This window comes from Propithecus coquereli, unplaced genomic scaffold (genome assembly GCF_000956105.1).
Source record: "Propithecus coquereli isolate 6110/MARCELLA unplaced genomic scaffold, Pcoq_1.0 Scaffold175, whole genome shotgun sequence".
Classification (NCBI taxonomy): domain Eukaryota; kingdom Metazoa; phylum Chordata; class Mammalia; order Primates; family Indriidae; genus Propithecus; species Propithecus coquereli.
Window position 1 is genome coordinate 1931909 of NW_012142190.1, and position 20958 is coordinate 1952866.

At 40.2% G+C, this 20958-nt stretch overlaps 1 protein-coding gene across 1 annotated transcript in view; it reads right to left on the minus strand.

Moving 5' to 3' along the window:
- Positions 1-20958, minus strand: part of HMGB1 (high mobility group box 1) — a 34197-nt gene that overhangs the window by 7232 nt on the left and 6007 nt on the right. The window contains exons 6-7 of the mRNA XM_012642119.1: positions 9527-9792; positions 9100-9174 (exon numbers count right to left, since the gene is read on the minus strand). Of these exons, the coding sequence (XP_012497573.1) occupies positions 9100-9174; positions 9527-9792 (341 nt within the window). The remainder of the gene's footprint in view (positions 1-9099; positions 9175-9526; positions 9793-20958) is intronic.

Below are 20958 nucleotides of genomic sequence, written 5' to 3' on the forward strand. Positions count from 1 at the left end.
ATGTTTTTCCTCCCACCAACTCAGAACGGTGCCTTGGGGACGGAAGAAATGAATGTTGCAAAGTCCGGTGCAAATTTTTAAAATGCTACAGGAAAAATCGGGTACAAAATACTTCTTTTGTGAAATGTGGCTGCTGTGAAAAAGACCTGTGGCACGTAGTCTTCTTGGCACAGGAACAAAAATACCCATCTTGCTATAATTCAAAACCAAAGTGGAACAACAGCAGAGGAGGTTTTAACAAGGGGAGCAGAGTGTCCTTTTTAGACCTACGAGGCAAGTCATGTTCTTTTCGGACATGTCTGGGAAATGTGTTCAACATAAAGATGTTTTATGGCTGATGCCTACCTAAAGAGATCTCGGTGTTCAAATCTCAGAAACATGTCTTCAGATGCAGTTTGACCCCTCTAAAACTGAGCAGCACTGAGCTTCCTAAAGAAAGATTTTGTTCCTAGTTTAATTATAGGCTTCTGGAGAGTGCCCTGGCTATGTCTTTTATGCATTCCCAACTGTTGCTGCTTCCTTAAAATACATATATTTCATGCCTACGTGTGATCTCTTGACAGTACTGACATACACATCCTATGTACTGGAATGCCTCTTCCCACTAGTGGGCCACATGCACAAAATAGTTTTACAACACATGGTTGTCAGAAGGGCTATCTCTCAAGTGGCATATATTCCACCTCTTAATGTTAGCATCTCCCACCACTTAATGGTCAAATTTAGTCACAAGTCAGGCTGAGATTCTAGCAACAGGCAGGCGTGGGCCTCCATTAGAAGGAAATTTTCTAAAATTTCAGCAAGCAAACTTAACCATTAATTTTTTCGTGGTGGGAACACCATACAACACACAACTCCACTAAGGCAAGACACTTGGAAGTGGCCTTTGCCACAGATATGTCCAAAAGATGTGGTGTGCTAAAGCAGCTGGCTGACTGGCCTCAGTGGTGAGCAGGAGAAATGGATCAGCATCCTGAATCACACAGAGCTCTGAGGACTTAGTGAGGTGCAGGGACTCATGCCCAAGTCACCCACTGCAGTTGAAAGGATGCCCCTTCATACATGGGGAGATACTATGCAGTGACTCCCAAAAGAAAGTAGAAAGGTTTAAAAGGATTTTTGGTTTCTGTTTGGTTGGTTGGTTAGTTTTTTTGGACTCACAAAAGTAGCCACCTGACCATCAAGTTTGGGAGATACAACTTCAGAAAACGCAAATGCCTGTCTCACATGAAGTACTCTTCTATGCCCACGGAAAGCCTGGAGAACTAGAGATTTAGTTTGCTTACTTAGTCTGTCATTAAGCTGTCCAAATAACTTTATTGGTCACCTACAATATAACAAACGCTGCACCTGGTCCTGGAGACACAAACACAAAGAAGATCCAAATTCTGCATATGTAGTTTGGGGCTAATCTGTACAACCAGACCACCTATTCTGACCATCGGAATCAGGAACAAGTGACTTCTTGAACTCATCAATAACCACTTCTCACTAAAAGTGCTGTGTCTAGAATTCCCACGACCTATTTCAAACACCTCATTAAAAAAATATACTTGGAAAACAAAAGTATAACAATGGACTTTTTTATTCTAAGATGAGGTAATATTCCTGAGCACCCATGTATTTTTTGATATTCACAACAGCAGAGCAGAAAAGGTGAGGTTAAGGGGAGACACTCGTTGGGGCCCCTTCCGTTCAATTGTCTTGGAATCGTCATCTCTCCTCTCTGTAATGGAGAGGCATATGGGGCCAACCCAACTGCATTGCGCCACACATGCTCAGCATAATCAGATGGACTTGGTTTTTATAGAGGGGTGAAAAGCCTCACAGATAAGAGGCTGGACAGAGCCTGGAAACGGAGGCAAATCCAGTTTTGGAAGGACCCCCTTTGCCATGTTCCCCACCTATGAAATGAGGGCATTGTACCAGATGCTGTCTGAAGTCCCTTCTCATTCTGACATTCCAGTTTTCTGTGGTGAAGGTGGCACATTGCGGTATAGTTTGTGATTTTAATTCATTGATCAGGTATGTCATCAATGGCCAAATTTGCTTCAATGCTAAGATTAGAACAATTCTGGTGAGGCTTCAGAGTTAATAATGAACTAAAATAAATGAGCCATTCCGTACCTCTGCCAGTGCTCTCCTTTCTAACTCTCTGTGCAGAAGAACAAATAAACAACAAACAGCAAACAGCAATGAATTAATACACAAGCAAAGATGATTTTTGGCAATTAGGAAAGTTAAACTCTTCTCTATTTATACATACCTATTATATACATAAATACATATGCACATTTATAGATATGTACGTACATGTACCTTTGGTCATTCAATATGAATATTCCCAAATAATAAGATTAACAATAACTAACATTTATAATACTTATTGAGCACCTACCCTATGTCAAGCACTGTTGAAGACTTTATATATTATATATTATCGGTGATTTGTTATTTTCACTTATTTCTTCTACTTCTAGTCTTTTTTGTTTGTTTTTCTTTTTTGAGACAGAGTCTCTCTTTGTCACCCAGGCTAGAGTGCAGTGGCATCATCATAACTCACTGCAACCTGAAACTCCTGGGCTCACTCAAGTGATTCTCTTGCCTCAGCCTCTCAAGTATCTGGGACTATAGGCATGCACCCCCAAGCCCAGCTAATTTTTCTATTTTTTTATAGAGACAGGTTCTCCCTCTTGCTCAGGCTGGTCTTGAACTCCTGGCTCAAGCAATCCTCACGCTTCAGCCTCCCAGAGTGCTAGGATTACAGGCATGAGCCACTGCACCCAGCCTTTCTTTTTTTTTTTTTAAGAGACCAGGTCTTGCACTGTGTCCCAGGCTGGAGTGCAGTGGTGTGATTATAGCTCACTCTAACCTTGAACTTTTGGGCTCAAGTGATCCTCCTGCCTCAGCCTCCTGAGAAGCTGGGACTACAGGTGCATGCCACCACAGTCAGTTAATTTTTTTAATTTTTGGTAGAGACGGGTCCTGCTCTTTTGCCCAGGTTAGTCTAGAACTCCTGACCTCAAGCAATCTTTTTGCCTCAGCCTCCTGATTCACTGGGATTGTAGGCGCGAGCCACCATTCCTGGCTCTATTTCCAGTCTTAACACCACAATTGATTTCTTAAGATATGGAGGCTTACAAAGTTTATTGCAAACATCTTGCCTGGCAGGCATAACTGTTATCAGAGTGTTGGGAAATGATCATTCATTAAAAGAACTCTCAATTTATCTGAACTTTTGACAAAGACCTTCCTGAAAATGTATGCATTTGATCATGTTTGCCTGGGTTGGGGGGCAGGGATTCTGCCTCCACAAAAACTCTCCTCTTTTGGACAGAGAGGAAAAATCCATGGAGTTTATGGAGAATGGGAGACATTTTCATCTCTAGTGAGATAAGAAAAAAAAAAATCTCAGCAAGCCTCAAGGAAAATTTTCCTGGCAATGAAGTTTATATTTGATGAGTTATTGTGATATTTGAACCACATGCTCTGGAAACAGATTACAAAATATATTTTCACATAACTGAGACAATTCAGGTATGGTTCTTTTGGTCTGGACCATACCAGAATCCATACTAGTGCTGACACTTCTTAGGATCACTAATTTCCATCTCCTTTGCTATTGTAAAACTCCCAAAGCAGTGATGAAACATTTAGTAGCATAAGGGATGTGTTTCATATTATGATGATTATAATGCTACATGTTTTCCCAAAATGTACAAATAGAAAATGTGCCATGTTTTACTCATATGCCTGCATATGGAAAACAGAAATAAAAATTGTTTACTCCGGTGACAACAAATGTCATTCTCTTGCTTAGTGGCTTTTGATATCCTTCAGCCAAACCAAACATGCAGCTTTCTCAAGATACCAGAATCTGTATTAAATACAATAAGGAGTTTCTTACTCCCAGCCTGCCTTCTCTCTGTCTTTCTCTTTCTCTCTCTCTCTCCTTTCTTTTTGTCCTCTCTTTTTTAATGGCTCCATTGTTAAATATGAAAGGGACGATGTCACCTTTCCCAATAGCACCAGTAGTATTTGTTGCTGTTTTATAAGTAATTTAGGAAAGCAAGTGACACATAGGGATGCTAAATTATTTATTACTGTCTTCTCCTCTACTGGATATCACTATAATCTTCAATATTAATGTCTTTCTTACAAGTGTAAGGCTGAAAAATGGAAGTCCATGGGTTATATTGATAAATTAAACAGTTATGAAATGTTATCAGATAAATAGCTGGTCCTGATTTTATCATCAAACCAAAATAGTGCCTTGCTTAATGCATGCATTAACTAAACATTTATCTAAGTGTTGTTTATGTATTTTTAATTGTTGTAATATCTTCTTTAAATGAATTTCTTTTAGGGTCATAAGCTGTTCAAGTCAATTCTCTCTCCTAAGTCAATTGTAAGCTTACCAACCAACAGTTCAATAACAAGTATGCTATGAGGCTGGGCACTGTGGCTCATTCCTATAATCCTAGCACTCTGGGAGGCCGAGCCATGAGGATTGCTTGAGGCCAAGAGTTCAAGACCAGCCTGAGCAAGAGCAAGACCCTATCTCTACAGAAAATAGAAAAATTAGCCAGGCATGGTGGCACACACTTGTAGTCCCAGCTACTCAGGAGGCTGAGGCAGGAGGATCACTTGAGCCCAAGTTGAGGCTGCAGTGAGCTGTGACGATGCCACTGGATGACAGAGCAAAACCCAGTCTTTAATAAGAAAAAAGAAAGAAATTTTCCATAATATTTTTCTAGCATACAATAAAGAACATGCCATATTGAAGCAAATGGATATATCTTAAATTTATATAGAGTGCAATGAGAATTACTTTTTAAATGGTGTATAGAAATAAAAGAAGTGATTGAAAAGAACAATGGACAAATGAATATGTCTAATATCTCCTTACAGACAAGAAAGGGGATAGAAATTTGTGATGATCTGGATTCAGGACTAGATCTGAAAAAAATGAAAAAAGAAATTTATGATGGGAGATCACACACTGCTGCCTTCACACACCCACACACTATGTGATTTTTGGGTAGGATTAGAAAAGTCAAATTCCATAGTCCCAAAATAGTAGAAAATAGTAGGAATGGCCAACTGGTTCAAAAGTGAGCTCTCAACTGCCTACTGGCCCTACACCAACTAAAGTAACTTCCAGAAATAATTCTTCAAAAATGCATTATCTATGCAAAGAATTCTTTATTAATAACCTACATCAGGGTTTGGCAAACTATCCATGGGCCAAATCCAGCCTGCCTCCAGTTTTGGTAACTAGAAGCTGCTTGGAGTACGGCCACACTCACTTGTTTTTGTATTGTCGGCTGCTTCCTACTACAATGACAGAGTTGAGTCGTTGTGATAGAGACCCCACAGCTCACAAAATTGAAAACCTAAAATCATGATTGAAATGGCCCTTTAAGGGAAAGGTTTGCAGACCCTTGACCTACACGATCTAAGGATATATTACGAAATTTGGCTAGAAGTGCCATTAACTTGCTTTCTCAGTGGGAATGTGGTGTGATGGATATATTATTTCTGAACTAAGAGATCCAGACCTCCCACGTGTCCTTCCCACCAGAGGCACACCTAGGGCCTGGAATCTATCTAGCTGGCTCAGGCAGCAGTAACCTCTGGTTACCAAGCAGAGTGATCAGCTCCTCCTGGGTTTCCTGGGACTATCATGGTTTTAAAACAGAAGGTCCCACCTTTTGGAAATCCCTCAGAGGGAAACCAGGATGATTGGTCACCCTGAGAAGTAGCGGATAGATCATGGAGCCTGGGGCAGACTGATTTGGGTTCAAATCCCACTTTTGGGACTTCTCGCAGTGCACCGTTGGGCAAGTTACTTAATCTCCCTCAATCTCAGTTAATCCTATCTGTGAACTGGGACTGAGTCTGTATTGAGGAGTTGTAAGGATTAAAGGAGATTATGTACAGAAAGAGCCTAGCACATAATAGGCATTGACTAAATACTAGTTCCATTTCTATCCTTTTGTCTGTCATGAGCTAACTGATTTAAACCCAGTCTTTAGCCCAAACTCCTTTTTTTCATAAAACTATCAGAAGGAAAAATTTTAAATTCCTTTCTGGCTGGGTATAGTGGCCCACTCCTATAATCCCAACACTTTGGGAGGCCAAGACAGGAGAATCGCTTGAGTCCAACACATGTAGACCCCATTTCTACAAAAAAAAAATTAGCCGGGCGTGGTAGTGGGTACCTGTAGTCCCAGCTACTTGGGAGGCCGAGGTGGGAGTATCACTTGAGCCCAGGAGTTGATTATGTCACTGCACTCCTGCCTGGGTAACAGAGGGAGACCCTGTCTCAAAAAATAAAAAAAAAATTTCCTTTCTTATGTTTTCAATTTTCTAATGATGTCATTTCTTTACCCCTTATTTAATACCCTAATAAACAAACAACTTGTTCTGTGGTGAAGAAAGTAGCCCATACACATGTAATTGCCTGATTTTCAACTTAATAACTGTTATATGATTCACTGAGACAAGTGGTTGTTGGGTTCTGTTTTGTGCAACTGCGGATACATCGCAGAGGTTTGCTCTGCCCAACTAGTAACATTGCCCCAGGTCCATGATCAGATGAAGAACTTCTGGGCATGAGGGTCAGGGCCTAATCTAGCATTTCATGCTTCTAATGGGAAATGTTGGCAGGAAGTTGATAGAGCCTGAGAGCGCTACCTCACACATGATTCATCTGATGGATCAGTATGACCTGAGGCACTACGAGGACCAACGTGCTCATTAATTTTTTAAAGAGGTTGGCAATACACAGACAGTGGTGCACAAATCCAGTAGCAACCTATGTGCCTTCAAAAGTCCCCGGGATGAGATCAAAGGTACAAGGCAGCATGAATCTCATTCCAATAACAACATTTTGATTTAACATCCAGCTTGTTAGCAAATGTGCATGATAGAATTAAAAAATGCGTACTCCTGTAAGTAATTTATATTCTAAATTACACTGAAACTCCTAGCTGTTCCCCCCAAAATTCAATTTCCTTTAGGCTGTGACTCTTTGAATTTGAGGAATCAAATTTTTACTGGATGAACTGATCAAATCAATCTAAAACTATCAGCATTTTAATTTAATATCCAGTTTCTCAGTAACTGTATGGAATGAAATTAAATAATGTGTACTTCTATGGTAATGTGTCATCTAAACAGTTCAAAATAGCCAGAATCACAGCTGGTTTCCAAAAAATTCAATTTACTTGAGCCCATGGCTATATGATTTTAAGGGATCAAACTTTTTACCGAATTAATTGGTCAAATCAGTCACAACTTATAAATTCAATGAAAAAAATAGTTGAACCGGTTGTATGGCTGATTTGAGTGGCTAATGCAGCAAAATGAGTCAAATTATTAGTTCAAAATACATACTGCCTTAATTCGATCTAAACTATGAACATCTCTTTTACCTTTTTGGTTAGGACAACACCAAAAAGCATTAGTTTCCAAACTTGGCTGTACATTAAAATAACCAGGAAAGCTTTTAAAATTTCCAAATCCCAACCCACATCCCAGAACAACACAATCAGAATCTCTGGAGTGAAATCCAGGCATCGCCCCTCCCACCCCCATGATTCCAATGTTCAGATAAACTTGGAGACCACTGACATAAAGTTCAAACAGTAATGAAGCCACTGTTCTATGTTTTGTGTTAAGGTGGAAGCCCAAGTTGGGGAAGGAGAAAAGAATGAGTGAAACTTTATAATAATATAATACTAATTATTATAAGCCAATAATTTATTATATAATTTGTTATTGTTATTAAAAAATTCAGTAGCTAACTCTTTACTGAGTTCTTACCAAGTGCCAGGCATTTTCATGGATTGTTTTATTAAATTCCCACTGCCTTATGAAGTTAGTAGGATTATTGTGCCCATTTGACGAATGGGGAAATTGAGGTACAGGAGTTTGATACTTGCTCAAGGACACCCAACTAGCAAGTGGTCAGTGAGAATCAGCACAATGGCAGTGACTTCAAAGCTTACACATGAATTATTTTTTAAAACCAATGACTTAAAACTCAGTGCTTCTTTAGGTCTTTGGACTTCCTTATCTTCTCTCTTGGGGGCATTGGTTTATTTCACTTTTCTTTGTTTCAGGATGCCAAGGCCTCTCCAAATAGCACACGAAAGCAATTTCTGACGCCCCCAGGGAGAGAGGAAGGCCTGGCTTTATGGATATAATAGGCAGAGGAGTTAATATTCTGCATTAAGATCTCCTTCTCTCTCAGGGGAGTTTCTGGCAGACTTAAAGCACTGGTAGGCAAAGGAACCTGAACAAACATGCACCTGGAAGAAACATACATATTTGCTGAAATGTGCTTCAAATTTAATTGAAAAAGTGTAAGAATATAATTGTGCTTTCCATTCACTGCAAATCTTGTTATTTCATAAAATCGTCAGTGTTGACCTGTCAACCTGTATGGGTTTGTTTAACAAGGTTGGTTTTTTTCCTCGGTAGGCCCCTTAAATAACATGCGTTACCGAATACCAGCTGAATTCTTAACATTTAAATTATAAACATTAAATGTTGTTGTTTCAGAACACAAAACAAAAAGAAGATGAAAATATAATGAAATGTCACGGTCATCCGCACCCGTTTCCTGTGTACGGTTACGCTGCTGAACACTCATTGCTCAATTGTGCCTTGTCTCCCTTTTCGCGTCAAAGCCGAGAGAGGAGCTAAAACGGCCCGAGCAGCTCCCCCAGGACCCCGGCCGCCCACCGGAGCCGACTCGCCGCCTCGGCAGGCTTTGTGCCGCCCTCTGGCCTCCGGAGAGCGGTTTTTCTCCCTCCGAGGCGTCACTCGCACCCAGCACAGCCACCACCAGATAGGAGGAAGGAGCCGTAGCTCCGTCCTCCAGCCCGTAGGCCATTTCCCAACTGCGACGGGAGCTCTCGGGCACAGGCCAGCCGCTGCGGCCTTGGAAGGGCCCAGAACTTTCCACACCGGGCAGCGTTGCGAGGAAGCGAATCCATGTCCTCGGGGAAGGGCAGGCCCCCAGGGCCGAACATCTGCCCTCAACTCACTGCCGCCAGGGTGTGCAGAGTCGCGCGAATGTGCACCTACCGGCAACTGCGTGGTCCCCTTCGAGAAGCGGCGCCCCCTCTGCTCGGCCTCCCGCGTGTCGCCTCCTCCACGTTCCTGTGAGGAAAGCGTGTGAGGGCTGTGCTGGGGCCTGGGTCCCATCCCTGCTACCACTGTGTGTGGCCGACCGAAGGATGCGTTTTAATTATTTTTCTAGGCTTCCTTCTTTAAAGACATTTGCAGTGATGCTTTATGAGTAATGCTTACGTTGTCACATTTAGGAGTGTGGCCAGAGGAGAAAGTGAGTGGCGGAAAACACAAGCGAATAAAAATGTTAAGGAGATAATGTGAAAGGACTGGGCACGCCGTGAGGAAAAGGCCCAGGCACCAAGAACACAGGGCGCCAGACTGTCCCCCTTCACCTCAGTGACCCCGTTTATACAAAAGGACATGATTGGCGCCGACCTACCTCCGAGGTAGTCCCGCCGCCCTCCGTCACCGCGTGCGCGCAGATGAGCAAACAAGCGCCGTCATTGGCACTAGCCAGTCGGCCTGACCCGTCGAGGGCTCCGCCGGCTGCTCGCAGGGCGCGAGGAGGTCCGCCGCTGGCCTCGGCTCCTGCGGTGGCAGCAGCTGGCTCGCTTCCCGGGCGGCCACCACCTCCAGCTGCAGCTGTCGGTGCTATTTGCAGCTCTCCACATCCTGAGAGCTGGCCGCGGGGCCGCTCCTCGGAGGCTGTGAGTAAAACACAGACGCAGGGCGGCGAGAGGGAGATCGCTGGGAAAACTGCGGCAACAGTCAGGCTTTTCCTGGACCAGGGAGACGCCTGGGGAAGTTGTGAAATACTGGCCTACAGGGTCTTGAGCAGCGAACGGTTGGCTGAGGCTGCCTCAGTGGATCATGGAACATGCCAGCCACCATTCCTCGTCCAAGCCAACCAAAAGCGAGGAAGCAGGCAGAACTACTCATAAAGTTTGGAAATGAACTAACTTCCTCCCGTCATCTCCTCAGAAACCCACCCCTACCCATTACCCTCTATCTTCAGGCCCTCAGCAGCATCTGGAATTATCTTTCTTAGGTATTTGTTTACTCTTCATTGTTTGTCTTCTCCATCAAAATGCAAGCTCATAGAAACTTTGGTAGGGAGGCGATCGGTCTGTTTTGTTTAACTCCAGGTCTCCAGCGCTCAGCACCCCGCCTGGCTCATTTGTAAATGAATGAATGAGTCCAGTGCGAGCAGGCTGCCTACTCATCAATCAAGTAGTTGGATTTCACAACTTCACCTTTGGAGATGAGGTCATCCACCTACGAATTTATTTGAGGGTAAGGAAATTCATCCTCCCAGGGTTTACGTATTTTCCAACCCATAGTGTAGGATCTGAAAATATTCGTGGTCTTTATGGTTTCTTTTGATGACGCATGTCACTTGTCACTATTTAATACATCTCAAGTCACTTAAGGAATGTAAAATTATAGGGTAAATAGAAAGTTAGTTATAGTAGTATATAACCTTAACCGTAATAATTTAGAAGATTTTCATCTAAAACTTAGTTAAAATAAATTTAAGACTCAGTTCAGTTCAGTTCAACAAATTTGACTTACTGACAGATCGAGTGTAGTCTGCTATATTTAGTAAGAATTTAGACCTTTATAAAGGAAGATTTCATGACATTAATGAAATTACTTTTGTGTGTTAATGGAACTGAAGGCCTTCACTCTGAAAGCAAATGTTCTCTAAACCTAAATATTTTATATTTAAGAAGAAAATTAGCTGAAAACAAAAAGCTTGTCAAAAGCGATAATTGATTCTTTTTTTTTTTTTTTTTAGTGGTGGGGTCTCACTATATTGCCCAGGCTGGAGTGCAGTGCCTATTCACAGACATGATCATGGTGCACTATAGCTTTGAACTCCTGGGCTCAAGTGATCCTCCTGTTTCAGCCTCCCCAATAGCTGGGACCACAGATATGCATCATCACACCCAGCAAAAGTGACAATTAGTTCTGATACTGATACCTACATCTGGAGATACTGTGAAAATTATATTCACTGGACATATTAATGCCTGTTCTTCCCACAGTCTCAGCGTTCATCACTTATTTCTCTGTATTTATAATGAAATGTCCCCATTTCTTGCAAGCATTATACCTGGCTAGTAAGGTATGCCAACCTAAGTTTCTAGAAATGACTTGTATCCTGTTCATTATTAGAATCAATATGTTAGAATTTGTAGTTTGTCACAGAGTAGAAAACGAATTCATTCATGAAGCACTTATTTATGAGCACCTATCCAGGTGATACAACAGTTAAAAGATGTGAGCAGTCCCAGTTTTTCTGGAACTGACAAACTTACTAGAAAAATAAATGTTACCACATCTTTCGAACAAAGTGGTAAACAATTATGCAATTTGAATTGCATTTGACTCCCTCCCTGCTGTTTTAATAGGAAGTGGAAAATAGAAATCTTCTGTGCAAGGACTTTGGCTTGAAGGCAGTGTGCCCAGAGATAGGGAACTGGGAATACAACACCACTGCCTATGGATTTTTGTCACCAGGGAAACTGGCCCTCTCTGGTGACTAGAAGAGAAAGAATTCAGAAAAGAAAAAAGAAAACCTGCCAAAGCCTTCCCGTTGGAGAGGCCTGTGGGATGTGCACAGGCCCTTAAAGGTGACCAGGGCCCTGGCCAGCTTCCCACCACACTCTCCTTGGTGGGCCAGGCACCCCGTGGCACTGGCTGTGGCCACAGAGAGGGAGGATTGGGTCAGGCTGAGCCAAGGGCAGTGGCTGAGGCGGGAGGGACCTTGTCGAATCAGCAGAACCTACTGGAGAGAAGAGACAGGTTCATTGGTCTCATCAGAGAATTTACAGATCAGGAAACAAACTTGGTACCTGAGGGTTCTTTCATGCCTCAGACTTTCTCTCAAGGAAAAGACAGCTGAGTGTTTGCCCTTGTGTGTTGGTTGGTTTGTTTGTTTGTTTTACCATTTTTGTACTTTCAAAGTCATGCTAGATAAGTTTTAAGCTAGTGAGAAGACATGTAATGGTACCATACATTGAATAGTTCAATATGATGTTATAGAAGCCACATTTTGATGAATAACATTTCTTTTAAAATCCTTTTTTTAAAAATTGAAAGACTTCTTCATACTGGGCAGCAAATATTTTCTAAGTAAACTTAGATTGCAACTGTAATTTTGGTCAGCTTTATCATGACTACATCTTGCTGGCTTATTCTTTTAAAAATCTTCCTCAGGCTTTCTCCCCTTAACTCTCTGAAGTGGTGCCAGATGGTTTTTATTCTGTTTTTAGCTAAAATTGGGTCCTGGAAAAGAATCTAGAGTAGATGATAAGGAGATTACTGTCATCTGATTCCATTATTCACCTAACTTCCTTCTTTCCTGGAATTAAAGAGACAGGAAACTATGGAGACCCATGTTCCAGAGCCCTTAGGTGGAAAAATAAGTTTTAGGAATTCCCTTGGACTTCTGGAAGTTAATAGAAGCTACTCCTTGTAAGTCTGTTGCTGTGAAATCACAACATAGCTCTTCTAGCAGTGGGTTGCCTATCTCTGGGAAAAATGGTTCCAGATTTCCTTTCACTGGAGTGGGGCTCCGATGGGACCGTTCCATTTTGAAGAAGGTTCTTTGAGTGGGTGCTCAGAAAGTCACACCAATCAAGGAAATGTTAAGTTGTAAAAATCTTTCCCTAGAACAGGCCCTCCAACAGGAACTCCTGCTGATGCTGAGGGAGAGTTTCCCTGGTGACAATTCTGGCTGCCATCCCTGGCCAAAATATTGTCCACTGACTTGGCAAAGCATGACTGAAGAACATGGTCAAACTCTCAAATAATATCACACTCAAGTCCACATATTTATCACACGCCTTACTTCTGGTCTACACGTTTAAATAAACTTCTGGTCTACACGTAACATACTTGACTCTGACATGAGCGGGCTTGGAATTTATCTATTTTCTTTTTTTTTTAATCCTTTCCACAAATACTTTATTTGATTGTGGAGGCATGAAAGTTAGTAAATATATATTTTGAGGTTAATTTCTGTTTGCATCAGTGCTTTCTTAATTTTCCTATTTAAAAAAAGAGATATTCGAAATAAACAAAATGGAAATATTTTTACTTTTTTTGTTTTTGAAACAGGGTCTCACTCTGTTGCCCAAGCTAGAGTTATGACACCAGTGGTGGCATAGCTCCCTGCAACCTCAAACTCCTGGGCTCAAGCAATCCTCCTGCCTGAGCCTCTCACGTAGCTGGGACTACAGGCGCACACCACCACTCCCAGCTAATTTTTCTAATTTTTGTAGAGATGAGGCCTTGTTATGTTGCTCAGGCTGGTCTCAAACTCCTGAGGCCTCAAGGGATCCTCCTGCCTCGGCCTCCCAAAGTGCTAGGATTACAGGTGTGATCCACCTTGCCCAGCCTTTAATGGTTTTTTTAGTGAGGTTTTAAGCACTGTTATTAATTGCCTCGTAAGACTGCTTGGTCCTTAAAGTTGAGAAAGAATTAGATTTGGCCTAAAAATGAAGATATAGTATAGAATAATAAAGAAAAAAACTGCATCTCTTTTATTCCCCCAGGTCAGTTGATTCTTAACTACAATTCTTTTTTTTTTTTTAACTACAATTCTTTAAAAATCCTAAAGAACTTAACATTTATTTTTTTTTAACTTCAAGTGTTATACTCATATTAATATAGTTATTGTATAATATATCTCTAATTTTTAGAAATAAAATCAGTATTATTTGTAATGTTACTTTAGAATTATCTGTAGAAGCTCAATGTATATAAACTCATGACATGAAACTGTGCAATGTTGACTTGACCTCTAAAATTTAGGTTCTTAAAAGAAACATGAAATTTACATTGCTTTTCAGGTTTGATTTATGTAGCATTAAATCCAATACTCATCAATGTATGAAAAAGATTCTTATCAGATTGTCTATTAGATAAATTATATATAATTAATTCGATTTCATGTTGACGTGTTGGCCACCGTTAAATAAGATATGTATGCCTCAAAAGAATGTTGACCTACATCTTGGTCTTAAAACAATACATGAAAATGTATTTAACTTTATTTAAAGCATATATTTAAAGAAAAAAAAATTTGATACAATTACTGATTAGTAAATTTTGGAAATTATGTAGGTTATTATAAAGAATGGTGATACAATGAAGTGAAAAGCCAAAAAGCTCTAATGCTTTTGCGAAGTTTTCAAAGTTTTCTCACCCAATCCAATTGATCTGCCCATTCACTTTTTACAGTTCTCCAATTACTTGAATATGAAAGCTCTTTCTGTTAATCTTCAACCTGAAAAGTAGTAAAGTAACAAAAGTATAAAGGGGAATGGACATTTCAACCCAATGTCTTTCCAGGTTTTTTAGGCTTTTCATCTGCTTGCTTTTGAAGATTTATACCTTTCACAATTTTCCCCACTGTTGTAGGCTCAAACCTTTATAAAATCTTAGAAATCATGCTCCTATTCTGTATCCTTTATATGTAAAATTGCCCGAATAGCCTTAAAAAAGTTATTATATTTTGAGTGAAAACTTTCCAAAGGCAGCTGGGTAAAACTCACCAAATTTGGTTCATCCTTTGATTCAGCAATTTTACTTTGAGGACTATATTTATATCCTAATAAAATAATTATGAACACAAAGGTATGGGTATAAGGTAAAGATAGTCAGCCTTATTTGTAACAGTAAAAAATCAGAAACTACCCAAATGTCCAGTAATACGGATTGACTAAATAATTTATGGTTTTTTACATTCATTCAGTGGAATATCATGTAGGCATTAAAAATGATGCAGATTAGAATAAGAACATATTATATGATGACGCCTATTTCTTTGCTCAAGACAGACTGCTAAGCAGGAAAATAAGCTTACAAATACAATGTTTGTAAACATATTGCCATTTTTGTAAAACAAATGTATATCTATATATACACAACAGGGACAAACAACCCAATTGAAATCTGTGTGAAGGACTTGAGTTAGTTCTCCGAAGGAGCCATACAAATGACCAATAAACATATGAAAAGATGCTCAACATCATTAATCATTAGGGAAATACAAATGAAAACCACAGTGAGATACCACTTCACACCCACTAGGATGGATGTAATAATAATAATTAAAAAAATAGAAATGAAAACGTGTTGGCAAGTTGTGGAGAAATTGGAACCCTCATTCATTGTTGGTTGGGAATGTTAAGTGGTTCAGCTGCTATGGAAAACAGTTTGGCTGTTCCTCAAAACGTTAAAATTATCCAGCAATTCCAATCCTAGATATATACCCCAATAATTCAAAGTATGTGCATGTATGTTCATAGTAGCCACTAGTCACGATAGCCAAAAGGTGGAAGCAGCCCAAGAGTTTTCAATGGATAAGTGGATAAAGGAATTATAGTATATACATAAAATGGGATATTATTCAGGCTTCAAAAGGAATGAAGTACTGATACATGCTAATTGTGGGTGAACTATAAAAATATTGTGTTAAGTTAAAGAAGCTAGGCATAAATGGTCAGTCACATATTGTGTGATTCCATTTATATGAAATACCAGAATAAATAAATCTATAGAGACCATGTAGATTGGTGGTTGCCGAGGGCTAGGTGGGAGAGGAGAATTAATGGGTATGAAGTTTCATTTTGGGATGATGAAAAGCTTTTGGAACTAGATAGAGGTGGTGGTCCCAGAACACTGTGAATGTACTAAATGCTACTCAATTCTTCCCTTTAAAATGGTTAATTTCATGCCATGTCTCACCTCGATTTAAACAATTATATACATAATACACGTTATATATAAACTGGAAGGGTATACAATATGTTAATAGTCTTTCTGACTGGTAGAATTGTAGTTTTTTTTCCTGCTTATTTATTTTGTTTCAAGGAATGTAAATTTCATTCATAATAAGGGCAACCAGTTTTTCAAAAGTTATTTTTTTTTTCCAGGTTCATAATTTATTGTACAACTTGAGTGTCTGTCACATGATGAGGTGACATTAGCTTCTCCAAGCATGGGAACTTAACAGATGAGGTACAGTTTAGAATCCATTTATGTTGTTTTCACAGCTGGAGTTTTCTTAGACCTTAACTTGAAGTATAAGATCACCAAAGCAGTGCCTCCATATGTGGCCAGTACACAATTCATTCTACCTGTGAGAGTGTAAGAGCTGAAATATTTTTTAATACCAGTGAACTGGAATTGGGCATCCGTTTCTGGACCTGCCATGATTCCAATCTCGCCTAAGCCACAAATTCCGCAGCCAGCGTCCTTCAACGTTCGCAGCCTCCTTTCGGCCCAGCCGGAAGAAGCTGCCTCCCCCCAGTGCCTCAAAAGTCATTGTGTGTAGTATATCGCCATCCTTCCACTTCTGGAAGGTCATGCTACAGTTTTAAGCAACAGCCATTCTTCTGGTGACTACCAGCCCTTTAGAATCGGTATTTTATAACTTTCTATATGACTGGAAGTATTTTGGTTTGGTTTGGTTTGGAAGTTTTCTAAGTCCAAGTGAATCGAATCTCACTCAGTGTTGGCAGGGCGCGCTGGCCGCTCTAGCATATGAACAACTGTAGCCATGGCAGGAGAATCTGGGCACGGAGGTGAGGGGCAGGGAAGAAGGCTTCCGGCCTCTTCAATGCTGTCCTTAAGGGAAGGGGAAGGCGCTCACGGCAACTGCTGTGAGCCAGGCCCTACTCGATTGTTTTGATAGTGCTGTTTGTCCTTGAGCAAGCCTCTGAATCTCTATCATCTCTGTCCACTACTCTAAACAATGCTCAGATTAGACTGCAATAGCACTTAGAGCCCCTTGGCCTCTGACAGGCTTTGACTCTGCATTGGCACTATGCCTTATTCTGTTGATGGCTCCCAAAGCAGTGACAACTCTTTTCCCTCTTCTGAAAAGAGGCTCTCCAGTTGGCCTCCCTGCTTCTGAACCTGAGTGTACCTAGCCCATCCCTACGCACAAGCCCCAGTGAGGCTGAATCCCGAAGGCAGAGCAAGACCTGGGCTTCCTTCAAATTCAGGAGGGGGTAGGGGTGGGGGAGCTGCATTCTTTGCTCTGAATAGCCTCCAAGTTCTCACTCTTCATACCAGCCCAGGGAACCTGAGGTTCTGGCAATTGAGGGTCTTGTTTTTCTTTATCTTTAGTACTCTCTCACACCCAACAGATACTTATTTTATGTTAAGACTTTTTATTCTCTTACCTGGTTATGTTCAGCACACTTTATAAGATGATCTCTAATTGAAATCCAATAAACAAAAATATGGTAAAGCCTATCATTAGAGATTCTATGCAACTCCAGGGAACTAGGTTTAATTCCTCTTTCAGCCTATAAACAGAACTGTGTTTATGAAACATTTGGAGTATGTCCTTTACCCTAAAGTACTACCTCCAGCAAGGAGGTGAAGCAGTGTCACGTGAACTTTATTCCATTTAAGGCAAATCCTCAGTGTCCATTCCAATACTGTAACCTATCTCCTAAGGCCTAGAATCTATAGCCAAACTTGGTTTTCCAAAACTATTGACTGCAGCTTCTATAAGAGTGACACGATTTCTGCTCGAAAAGACTCTCCCCAGATAAAACACCAATAATGAAAGCTACCAGACACTTCCATTTAGGATGGAGGTTGCCAAAATGGGAAGGAAACTGATTTTCACACAATGGATTAACTAACTTACTTAGTTATTGTAGTAACTTTTTAGGAAAATAGGTTAACAGTTTAAATAAGCAATAGCTATACTAAGGGTCTTTCAGTTCCAATTCTGCCCGTGTTCCCAGTTGTGTTTGGGTAGCTCTGGACAAATAGTATTTCAGTATTTTAATTTCTCATCTTTTAAAAATGGGTATTTCATGGAGCCAAAGAATAACCAGTAAAAATCTTGATCCATTATAAAATCATTGTTAAAATGCTTCACAGTATAAGTGCACCTCATTTTGGGGGGGGGCAATTTATCAATACTTGCCAAAATGTTAAATGCAAATATCTTTTGACTCAGCTATTCTACCTTGAGACATCTATCCTAAAGACCTACACACACCTGAGAGAAATGTACACAGATGTTCACAGCAGTATTGTTAGAAATAGCAAAACAGAGGAAAAAACCTGAATGTCCATTAGTAAGGAAATGATCAAATATATTATGGAGCGCCCTACTATGAAATGCCATTTACATGACTGAAGTATGTGATGAAATAGAAAAACAAATGAGTGCATCTTAATTTACAAGGATTGCTCTAATCCCCTTTCCTCTGATTTTCTATTACTGGATTTCAGAATCTCCATATACTCTTGCCCACCACTCGTCATACTCACAGGTTTATCCTCATATTATTACAGATTTGCATTGCTACTTCCTGCTTTTCAGTGGATGCCCAATACATTCAACTATTTAGAAGGTCCAAACCAAAGGGCAAGCCTAAAGGCAAAAGTGATTACATTTCCTCCTGGTAGATAGGATCTATTTTGGTCTGAGACCCACTGGAAGATGAGCATTATAGTCTGGAGTGTGGTATGTTAAGTCATGCTTGTGTCATTCCATGTTCTGTGGTATGATCCCATGCCATGATGTATCGTGAAAGAGCAGCAATCCTAGAACATCATCATTTTGCCTTATTACTCCAGGGGGTAATTTGGCTGAGACCGAGAATTTCCGAAGTTGTGGCCAGTGTCAGCACTGCTTTGCTCTTAGAAGCGACAAGAAAATGAACCACCCCTTCCATCTTTTGCAGGATAGCTACCCAAACCATTTTCTAGCTTTTATCTAGTTTAAAAGACATTCTTTTTTTTTTTTTTTGAGACAGAGTCTCACTATTGCCCAGGCTAGCTAGAGTGCCCTGGCATCAGCCTAGCTCACTGCAACCTCAAACTCCTGGGCTCAAGCAATCCTACTGCCTCAGCCTCCCAAGTAGCTGGGACTACAGGCATGTGCCACCATGCCCAGCTAATTTTTTTTCTATATATTTTTAGTTGTCCGGCTAATTTCTATTTTTTTTTAGTAGAGACAGGGTCTCGCTCTTGCTCAGGCTGGTCTCAAACTCCTGAGATCAAACGATCCGCCCACCTTGGCCTCCCAGAGTGCTTAGGATTACAGGCGTGAGCCACTGCCCTTGGCCTAAAAGGCATTCTATCATGCCTGTAACCCCAGCACTTTGGGAAGCCAAGGCAGGAGGATCACTTGAGGCCAGGTGATTGAGGCCAGCCTGGGCAACACAGCAAGACTCCATCTCTACAAATATTAAAAAATTAAGTGGGCATGGTGGCACATGCCTATAGTCCCAGCTACTCAGGAGGCTGAAGTGGGCGGATTACTTGAGCCCAGGAGTTGGTGGCTACATTGAGCTATGATTGTGCCAACTTCACTCCAGCCCGAGCAAAAGTGAGACCTTTTCTTAAAAAAAAAAAAAAAAAGGCATTTCAAGGGTCACTTGAAAATGACATAAAGCACAAATATAAAAAATTTAAATGACTATTATCACAATCCCTTATTAATAAAACAGCCTAATTAATAGCCAATGGTTCACACCTAAGCAAGTTAATTCCAAGACACAAGTTGTTTGATTTGTGCAAATTTGCAGTGATACCATACCATCACATGCAAAAGTGCCTGACTGGTACTGAAAGCTATTTCAGGTTCTTCCAGGAGGTGTATTATACAAAGCAGACCTAAATTTGAACTTTCATTATAGACTGTGTGGTCAAGCAAGGTAGCAGACGTGTTGTTTATTCAAAAATCGCTATTTTGTCTTTCTTGTGCAATTTTCAATATAGCTAGATACTACCATCATGTCTGAGCAAGTTAGATTCCCTAGGCAGTGAGGGAAATATCTGTTGAATGGCTACTTTGTGTCACACGGGCACTTTTCATATCTTTATCACTTACTTAATCCCTAACCCTGGGGTACACAGGACACACACAAGATTTTTCAGCTATCACTCTAAGAAAAAAAGAATGACAAGTATCAACACCTTGATGGAAGATCACCAGAATTATAGCGGCCAACCAGCAACAACTCTCAACCTTTACACAGCAAGTTAGGAAATCGGATTATTTTAGAAAACTTTTAATCAGTATATAATATACTGATTTAAAAAATACTAAAATGTATGCTATTTAACCTGTTCTTGATGTTATGAAAATCTTTAAATCCCACAGCACTGTTAACTACCTCAGAATTAAAATAGTTCCCACACATTTTAAAAAATATATCATCTCCAGTTTTAACCAGTTTTACACTGCATCATCTAAATCTTATAATTGTCTCTCAGCTCCACTAACTTTGAGTTTTAGACATCTAACTTCCAAGGGATACTGTTGGAACACTAAACCAAACTATATTAGTTTTTAGGTCGAAGAGGATTTTTGTCCATTTTTTCCTGTTAAGATCTGAGGTTAAAGAATTAACCTAAAAAATCTTTGTTCCCATTTTCAACATCTCAAAAATGGTACTTGTCATGACACACCCACTAAAGTTACAAATAAGTTTCCTTGCCAGAATTCATTTTTAAATAGATCAGACTTACTAATGTTGATTCTATAGTTATAGAAACTTCCATTTAAATCAGATTAAATGAGTCATTTGTTCCCTTTGACTAAAAATTTGATAAATGTTAAAACAATTGCAGCCTTTCCATTAACCCTGCTTTTCACTTACATGTGCCTCACTTTAAAAAATCTTGTTTAATCATTCTGAGAATAAAATTAGTTTTTCCTCATTTATATATATAGCATCCACTGAGAGTACTTGGAATGTTTGACAAAACCTGTTTTTATCAGCCCATTAACCTATTTATAAGCATAAAGTGAGTATTTTTAAAAGGAAAAACTTTGCCAGTCCTTATATTTAATTTAAAAAGCGTTGCTAAGAGGTATTA